This window comes from Fusarium oxysporum, chromosome 3 (genome assembly GCF_000149955.1).
Source record: "Fusarium oxysporum f. sp. lycopersici 4287 chromosome 3, whole genome shotgun sequence".
In the NCBI taxonomy this organism is placed as follows: domain Eukaryota; kingdom Fungi; phylum Ascomycota; class Sordariomycetes; order Hypocreales; family Nectriaceae; genus Fusarium; species Fusarium oxysporum.
In genome coordinates this window covers 4,671,751-4,681,054 of record NC_030988.1, presented here as the reverse complement: position 1 = coordinate 4,681,054, position 9,304 = coordinate 4,671,751, and the positions used below count along the sequence as shown (strand labels likewise).

Here is a 9,304-nt window from a genome sequence, read left to right as displayed (position 1 = left end):
ATTTCTTGGCGGCTCGAATGGATGGTGTCCAGGGGGTATCTCGAGCGCGCATCTTACGTGTCCAGAATATAGCCTGTGGTGTATTACTTGTAAGTTCTCGAACAAAACAAGAACCAAGGGTACAGCATCGCTGAATATATCTTGAAGTGGCAAACTCTGGTCTCGCGCTAACATCTCAGATCCCTGCGGGCTGTAGCGTATCAATTCGTGCTCACAAAAATGTACAGGTCGCCGGGGTTATAAATGTTAGCGCTGGTACAAGCCCCAGAATACTTATATCTGCATTATCTCTCTAAATATCCTATAAATATATATAAATAAAATTAAATAAAATTCTTTTTAAAGTTCTAAATATTTTACTATTTTATTATATTTTATTACTTCTAATATAAATAATAACCCTTCAAAGAAATCTAAGGTGGCAAGTCTTGGTCAATCAGGGCCAAGTTTTGCACACTTGTAATCCCGGCGACCTGCAACAGGTATACCAACCACCGCCACTAGCTCGGACAACACCCTCTTCGTCAACAGCCCCACGATCAGCCCACCTCGTGAGAGATCAAAGCTGTGGCTTGCATGATACCACCCCGAAAATGAGGCCTTGCCGTTTAGCTTGTTACATATCCCTATTGTTCCGTATTCTTTTGAAAGCTCTGTGGAGTAGTCCACTATCAAGGCTGAGCCTGTGAATATAAAAGTCAAACCTTTTGCCCTTATTACTTTGTTCTTCTCATTCAATTCTCCTCCCACCAACAACACCATTTCCAACTATCTAATATTTCCAATGACTCTCACCCCAAAGCCTACTGCGGATGCATCCCGGGATCCTAACAACCCCGACTCAACGTCACGCAATGAATCAGATCACCCCTACAAAAGCCAAGAAGCAGAAATACGTGACATGTTCATTGCAATACTCGAGAGTTATGGGATTCCTCCGAGTACCTTTCCACATACTCATGGTAGTCAGAAGGTAATATGAGTGAGCTGAATTTAGTGTTTCTAGAGATTAACTATGAAGCAGACACCGGACCAAACGGTTATTCACGAGCGTCACGTCGCCTTTGGAGGGCTGCAACATAATGGGCAAATACGCTATGTAGGACCTGATAGTGGCCAAGCCAACTCTGAACAGCGACATGTTATGTATAAGGACTGTGTGCAGTTTGGACCCGGTGATCAGCACAATGGTGATATTGTCTATCACGCCGGGGGATATGGCAAAACATCGACGACTACTACGTACGACAGCATGATCTGTGGCTCAACGAAAATAAGTGACAATCTTCCAGACGGGAATAGCGAGATTAAGGGAACGCAACATAATGGCCCTATCATCAGATCCGGGAAGAAGTAGGATTTTAAATAGCAGCATAGGAATAAACAGCGGTGGCTGTGTAAAGGCCAATCCGCGTGTTGCAGCCATTAATAGTGCTATTATTAGTTACCTGCCCTAACTGCGGGCCTCCCATCCTACACAATTGAGTCATTTGACCCCTCTTAGGAGAGTATTAAATTTAGCTTATCACACTTCGGCCTACACTCCGGGACCTATCCCAGCTATCGGGGACACAGCATTAATGACAGCGCGGATGAGACGACGGGCCTTGTTTCATACCGGTTCCCTACCGGTGAGCTGGTGTCTACTTGGCAACCGCCGGAGCCTTTCCTGTTACCTTCCTTCTCCATTTCAGAGACCCCAAAGGGTGATAGACCTGTCAGATTACATGCCAGGCACCGCAAGGTCGCTCAAGATTGCGTCTTTGAATAGCGATGCTACCACCTAGTAACGTTAGCCTATATGTGTTCTTTACATCAGAGCTGATATGCACCGCTCAAAGCTGTCTGACCTATGCATCTTAGTAGCCAGTGTGCATGTCTACGTTGCTGGTTCTACCTAGTTATTCTTCACGATGGCTGAGCGTGTGCATTAACGGTAACCGTATATGAAGCGCATCGCCATCTCATCCTTGCACACAGGGCTCCAGTGACACGCCACATTCGCATGCTCCCGTGCACAAACGAGCTACACCACAGACTGAATTGATTGGTGGCACCAATTAACGTGTTTATGCTGTCTCGCTCAGACTTCAGCCTCATGACCGACTGCAGTCGAGATGGGCACGAAGATCGATTCGCAAATTCGCTGGGGTATTGAAACTTACCATCAATTCTACTCGAAATGAGCCGCATCGTAGAAAGTGTTGGTGATTTACCTATTTATTTTCCAAGCGAAATCAAGGCAATGGTGAAGATAATGTATTTATGGAGGTGGGTTGAAAAAGACATGAATGGCATATCTCGAGCCCTGTTGTCCCTACCTTGCCTCCCCTTTTGAACATGAGCAAATCTGGGATGGTTCATCGTCCAATACCGTATCGCTGATTCATCATGTACATATTGGGTCCGCATTAGACAGACACTTGCCACACATAACACGTACATACAAGAGACTTATGCTCAACAGTTTGTGCCGCTTCGATGGCCTCAGAACACCAGTATCCTGTCAATTGTTATCCAACATGCTAGATCAAGTCAAACTTCGCTGGATCCATCTCTACACGCTCACAGCACCGCTGTGTCACAAATGCAGCTGCAGCTTTAAAACTTTTCACTGACTCTAGCACCAGCCCGCACTACTGGCATCGCCTACGCGACTCTAATTTAAGACCGTGGGCTCCAGGATACGGAAGTCTCGTGTGTGTGGACTCTACGCAAGGTTGGTCTCTGCAGGTGCAACCGATGTTGCTACGCCTCTCTTCCATCCCGGAGCCTTTGCTCACAGCCGCGTCACAAGCGACCTACGTCAGCATCAGCATGCTAGCCCATTCTTGATCCTAATTGCAGCCGCTAGTTGTTCGTATTGTCACACATCAACTCTAGCACGGGGGCCTCAATCAGATATCAGCGGAGCGGCGAAGAAACAACAAACGGGGAGCTATGGAGAGGGATGAGGCTGTGATTTGTTACCGGACTTGTACTATTTCCTTTTGGCCTCATCATTGCGCCGTGAATAAGAGCACAGCACTATCAACCAACTCATTGTGTATGTCACATATTTTTACTGCTAAACCCTGTATCATATTGTACCCCTGCCACAGGGCTGTTGTGTACTTAACAACCGCCAGAGCTTTTCCTATCCCTGAAATCCCCTCTTGTCGCTTCATAGACTTCAGGTCGTGGCGCTGACTTGTCAGGCTACATTTTAGACAGCCAAAGTCCGCCAAAACATTCATGGTGAGCTACGAGTAGCGGTGTGCACTGCATCGAGGTTACTGGTGATTTGTAACTGTATGCTTGACGAAGCCACGAAAGCGATCCTTATTAAATGACCAAAATGTATCTAGTTTGCTCGCCATTGTAACTAGTAAGCATATCAACATATCTGAGCAGGTCGGTGTCGGTACTGTTAACAGTCGGTGCTTACCACACTGTTCTACGCTGAGCGTGCGTCTTATGCGTGGCAACTGTATCTTCAAGTCATTGTCTCATCACTCGGGAACTCGTGCGTAGTGAAGAGAGATCGCAGACCTTTGCTTCAGACATACTGTAACTCCTCTGGGGGGTATCCAGGAAACCAAAGACAGCCTCAATCAAGTTACCCTTGCTCTCAGAGTTCTTTGGGCAGTTGGTCGTGTCTGGAGTTCATAGCACCGACCATCTGTTGTCCCTTCACCCCTGCCTCTCTCCCGTCTTTCGCGCTGATCCCCGGTATCTAGTTTCCATGCTCCTGGTTAAGTAAATTCTGCATAAGCGATGCTTCTACTGTTGGGTTTGCTGCAGAGTGGTGCATCCAAAGTATGAGCACCGCGGCTCATCTGAGGGCATGTCTAATCAGTCTAAAGTTAGCGCGAGCAGGGACGTGATGCAATGCAAACTGGCATTTCCATCACCCGGCGGGCTCATAGCGCCTTTGTTTATCAAAAGGGCTCCAGGGATTACAAAGCCCAATTTGGCACAGTTCAGTGCCGAGCTTGACGACGCATGTGGCGCTTCAGGGGTTCATGATCGTCTATTCAAAGGCCTGACCGGCCACCTTGCTGGCTACCAGCCTTGCCTTTGCGGCCCGTTTTATTACAATCTGACCCTTGAATAATTGTCAGTGGACGAGCTAGTTGGGGTGGTGAGGGTCATTTCTAGCCATTTAGAAGGCTGAAAACATTAGACTTTAGAAGGTCTGATTGGCGATACCGTTATCGATAAGTTTGGGCCAGTAGCCAATGAACTGCAAGGATAGCCAGGATTAGGTATCCACTGGCAATCATTCAGGGGGTCAATTGTATATGCAACGAGGATTCAGAACAAACACGGACCTCAGCTATCTCAAATAAATCCATATCATTGGACGTCTCCCCCACCAATTGCGCGGGTCTACATGCTGTTCCAGATTAATGGGGCGCAAACCACGCAGTACAGCTCGAATTGTGGAGGACTCCGGGGAAACGAAAGAACCCTTGTTCATGCAAAATCCTAGTCACTACGTACCTCCTCTCGTTACGCTTCTGTGCGCAGGACACTGATGTGTTTGCGTTTCATAGACTTCAAGTCGTGACCCCGTCTTCCAGGTTTACACGCTAGACAGCTCAAAGTCGCTCAAGTTCAATTATCAGCTGGCCGTGTGCGCGCCTCGCATCGATGTTGCTTGTTCGTCTGATCGCGTTACCCTTGTCGTGGCCCTCTAAACGGCTGCGGCATGAAGAACCAAAAAGCAAGCGGCTTGCCTGCCTAATGGCAATATCCTCAGCTACTTGATTGGGAGCCCGTTACAAAATTTTCACATCTGCTTCTGGCACACTCAACCAGGTCCTTTCCCCTGTAGTTGAGCCTGCGGGTTACTATCGGAAAAGCATATGGGTGGATCCATGCTAAGGGTCAGTCGCGAATCAATTTTGTTTATGAGTCAGGAGCATGTGGCTTTTCAAGGCCTTGAAAGCGCCTGGTATCCATTATTTTGTGTCTCCGTATCATATCTGACTTGGCTGTGAAAGAAAGGCTAAAGTGTTACAGGCAATCCTCGAGAAAGGACTATGCAATTCACAGCGATGACAGATCCTCACTTGCATGCAAGGTGCATTTATGGAGATTTTCAATTGTGTCAATATGGTATAGCCAACAAGACTCAATAAAATATGTCACCACAGCAAGTTTATACAGCTTATGTATTTTCCTCTCATCATATGTCTATCCACTGGCGCAAAATAGGCATAGCTAGATCTGACTTATCGCGGAGAGATAAATTCTGAAAGCAGATCTCCTGTCTTGACGACCAACCCTTTCAATTGACGCGCAGCGCCTTTGAGGCCAGGATTGCGCTGAACAAGATATTCCTCCCTGGGAGCTTGAGGGTAACCATCCTCCACAAACCTTGCCCACTCCTTCTGGGTTGGCATTTCAGATTCTTTCACGATCCCTATGCGATATTAGATTATGACCCGATTCGAATTGTAGTGTGTCTGACTCTCAAAACTCGCCAACTCGTCGTCAGTTGCGTATTCTTGCTGCAGTTTGCGGCGGGTGTCTTCTGCATGGAAGAATCGGATATACCATATGCCAACATGAAAATAAGTACGCGTGGGGTTGTAAGGCATTTTGGGCGGATAATGTAGATTAGTTTAGGCTATGGTTTTGAAAGAATATGCTGGCTTGATACTTGATAACGGGGCAATACTCCTTCTTATATGTCGCAGCAGAGCTTCTTTTTCAAAGGCAAGCCAGCAAGGAATTTTCAGGGCTAGCATGCCGCCCAACGCCAACTTTGCCAATTACTACCGGAACCCAATCTTATGCCGCCGGGGGATTAGCGTTCTCTCCTCCGTTTGGTTCCAATATACCTCGTGGACGGGAAGTGCGATGATCTAGACAGAATTTGGGTCTTCATACCAATATTTACAACCTACACAGTTTACCAACATCCTGTCAAACCAATGGCAAGTCGCGGGCTTGATCGTCCTCGGTCGCCTGTGAGTACCCTTGTGTCGTAGTTTGCCCGATACATCACTTTGTATATCACCCGGCGTCAAAGTTGTCAATGGCGGTGTCAATCACGGTCAATCGCCGGGACAGACAGAGTGCGGGTCCTGGAGCAATACGGCTCTGTAGCCGAGAAGCTGAATATCTTGGGGTCGTGGATGTACTCAAGTACAACGGTAATGAGGCGACATTGCGGCACGGTACTCTGTATACGCGTCTCCATATGCAGCGGTGTACTGCGCTAAGCACGGCCCTCCCAGCCCTCCTTCATCAAGACCAGATAAAGCCCATTGTGGGGTGGGTACCTTACACGGTAACCGCGACGGTTAAGCGGGCCTCTGTCTCATCCTTCAGGCACGCAGGGCTCCAGTGGCATAGATCGTAGTCACACCAAACGCCCGTGCATCAAATGAGCTAAGCTTTGCACCGAATTGATGGGTGGCACCATTTAGAGTGTACATCCTGGCCCCCTCAGACCTCAGCCTTATGGCCAACCGCAGTCGCGACGAGCCCGAGAATCAACTCACATGTTTGCTGCGGTATTGAAATCACGTTTGACTCTATTAGAAATGGATCGTATTGAAGAAAGCGTTGGTGTTTCACCGGTTTATCTTTAAGTGAACCAGGACGAGTTGTAAAGATAATGGATTGATGGGGCTCGGTTAGTTGATGGTGAAGGTAGGGGGCTTGAAAATGGCTTGAATGGCGTGACTTGAGCACTGCTGTTCCAGCCTTGCTTCCACCTTTTGAAGGTGAGCAAATTCAACGTTAGGATGTTTCATCTTCAAATAGCTTATCGCTAGTTGACCATGTACATATTCAGTCAGCATTAGATAGACGATTCATGAAGGCAGCGTCTTGACCACTTATAACTTATGACACATGCATGCAAGAGAGACTAGTGTTCAACAATTCGCGCTGCTCAGAAGGCTTCAGGACACCAGCATACTGACAACTGCAATCCAGAAGCTGCCAGGTCAGATAAGTTTCCACTGGATCCATCTTTACATACCGACAACACCGTTGTAGCCTGAAAACTTTTCACTGACTCTAGCACCAGTCCGCGGTTCTGTCATCACCTACGACCCTCCAAATTGAGGACCCATGATCCCAGGACACGGAAGCCTTGTGTGTGTGTGTGGACTCTACGCAAGGTTGGCCTCTGCAGATGCGGCCGATGTTGGTACGCCTTTTTTTTCAACCCAGAGCCTTTGCTCGCTGCCTCGTTACGAGCGATCTACGCCAGTATCAGGCTACCACGTTCAAGTAACCTTTCGTACTTGATCTCAATTGCAGCTACCAGTTGTTCATATTGTTACACCCAAACCCTAGCAAGGGGGCCTCAATCAGATTTCAGCGGAGCGGTGAAGAATCAACAAAAGATGGCGCGAGATGAGGCTCTGCTGTGCGACCAGTTTCGCGCCTTTTCGTTGCCTTGTCATCGAACCCTTAGATGGAAATCGTATCACAAGAAAGTGAAGGGGCCTGGCCCTTTTGTAATCTCCTCACCCAAATATTGAGGTATATGTACCCTTCTCATCTCCGACCCTACTTCACCATTTGTTGCTAAATATCCTTCCTTACCACATCATTTGGTATTGACTCCTGGGTGTCTCTTTTAGCTCTCGTCTAGGGGAAGTCGTACCGAACTATATTAGCTCCTTTCCAAAACTACTCGATTATTCTTATAGCATATCAAGATGCACGGGTACAGCTCATCAGAGGAGTCCGACGACCCTCGTCGGCCTCGTGCCCAACCTGCCACCACCAACAACAACGACCAGAAGAAAAAGAAGAAGAAGAAGCTCCCGCCTCAAAAGAGCATCAACCGCATCTGGAAGAAGTTCTCCAAGCGCAAGTTTCACAAGGCTCTCGCCGTCCTTCCATTCGACCCCGTGCAACCTCCTGCTACCTACCATTCCAACGAGCTCTTATCGGCCGGTTACGAGCGAGCCGCTGAGGAATGTCGACGCAAGGTTGAGAAGATCATCAAGGAATGCAAGCGAGTGAATATGCGATATCGAGACCCTGGCTGGGATTTAGTGAGTTTGCTGTCTATTTGTCGTCCGTATGAATTTGGCGCTAATGCATTTACTAGGATTGGGATCTCAAGTATGAGAAGGGCCATTGCTTGAATCACCTGGGATCGCAGAAATTCGAGCTCAACAGGACAACACTGCTGAGGTCACAGGTTGCTGTTCCCAAGGCCGTCAAGCGCGTGCACGAGATCTTTGAGAATCCCACCTTCATGAAAGAGGTTAGTGGTGGTGACGTCAAGCAGGGCAGTCTAGGAGACTGCTGGATCATGGCTGGCCTAACGGCTCTGGCCAATGTTCCAGGAGGTCTACAGCGGATCTGCGTTGCCCATAACACAAAGATCGGCATCTACGGCTTTGTCTTTTATCGAGATGGCGAATGGATCTACTCCATCATCGACGATAAACTCTATCTCAAGTCCCCTTTGTGGGATTCCCCCTCCATGCAGAGAGATCTTCTGCAGCAGATCGATCGTGAGGATAACGAGAATGTTTATCGCAAGACGTACCAGACTGGCTCCAAGGCTCTTTTCTTTGCGCAGTGCAGAGATCAGAATGAGACTTGGGTTCCTCTCTTCGAGAAGGCCTACGCCAAGGCTCACGGTGACTATGCGTCATTGGCGGGTGGCTGGAATGGAGAGGGTGTCGAAGATCTCTCTGGTGGAGTTACCACTGAGCTCTTGACGTCTGATATTCTCGATGTCGATGAGTTCTGGGATAAGGAGATGTCGCGAGTCAACGATGAGTTCCTCTTTGGCGCTTCTACTGGTCTTCTTGAGCACGGCTACGGTGAGCGCAATGGCATCTCTGAGGGGCATGCCTATGTCATCATGGAGGCACGTACTCTAAAGTCTGGCCAGCGCTTGGTCAAGCTTCGCAATCCTTGGGGTAAGGTTCGCAAGGGTATCTGGGATGGAGCTTGGAGTGATGGCTCTAAGGAGTGGACTACCGAAGTGCAGGAGGAGATGGACCACAAGTTTGGTAGCGACTCTGTTTTCTGGATTTCTTACGAGGATCTTATTCGGAAATATTCTCACTTCGACCGTACTCGACTCTTCCGCGATCGAGACTGGCGATGCTGCCAGCGCTGGATTGGTGTTGATGTTGCGTGGAAGGCGGCTTACCATGAGAAGTTCCACATCAAGTTGACCCAGGACTCTCCCCTTGTACTGGTTCTTTCGCAGCTTGATGGTCGGTATTTCAAGGGTCTTCAAGGACAGTACTCCTTCCGTCTTCACTTCCGTCTTCACTACGAGGACAGCCCCGATGCGGAGGACTACATTGTCCGATCTCATGGT

At 48.3% G+C, this 9,304-nt stretch overlaps 3 protein-coding genes across 3 annotated transcripts in view; 2 read left to right on the top strand and 1 right to left on the bottom strand.

The window, feature by feature from the left end:
• Window positions 1–595: 595 nt before the first annotated feature.
• Window positions 596–1,357, top strand: FOXG_19470 (uncharacterized protein; the record flags this gene model as incomplete). Its single annotated transcript, XM_018399687.1, has 2 exons — window positions 596–973; window positions 1,025–1,357. The coding sequence occupies exons 1-2, from the start codon at window positions 785–787 to the stop codon at window positions 1,355–1,357; spliced, it is 522 nt and encodes a 173-aa protein (XP_018243016.1). The 5' UTR covers window positions 596–784.
• A 3,721-nt stretch (window positions 1,358–5,078) lies between these two features.
• FOXG_19469 (uncharacterized protein) lies at window positions 5,079–5,632 on the bottom strand. The gene is made up of 2 exons (XM_018399686.1): window positions 5,459–5,632; window positions 5,079–5,410 (listed from the first exon to the last, which is right to left on the bottom strand). The coding sequence occupies exons 1-2, from the start codon at window positions 5,586–5,588 to the stop codon at window positions 5,220–5,222; spliced, it is 321 nt and encodes a 106-aa protein (XP_018243015.1). The 5' UTR covers window positions 5,589–5,632; the 3' UTR covers window positions 5,079–5,219.
• Window positions 5,633–7,670: 2,038 nt separating this feature from the next.
• FOXG_06935 (uncharacterized protein) overlaps window positions 7,671–9,304 on the top strand; it is a gene marked incomplete at both ends in the record, with an annotated part of 4,590 nt that continues 2,956 nt past the window's right edge. Inside the window, 2 exons of the mRNA XM_018385575.1 lie at window positions 7,671–8,012; window positions 8,069–9,304. Coding sequence (XP_018243014.1) covers window positions 7,671–8,012; window positions 8,069–9,304 — 1,578 coding nt within the window. The remainder of the gene's footprint in view (window positions 8,013–8,068) is intronic.

Bases quoted from the DNA above. Each gene is read 5' to 3' on its own strand.
- FOXG_19469 (XM_018399686.1), bottom strand. From the start codon at position 5,588: ATGCCTTACAACCCCACGCGTACTTATTTTCATGTTGGCATATGGTAT. The intron at 5,411-5,458 runs GTCAGACACACT...AATATCGCATAG, and splicing joins CGAGTTGGCGAGTTTTGAGA to GGATCGTGAAAGAATCTGAA.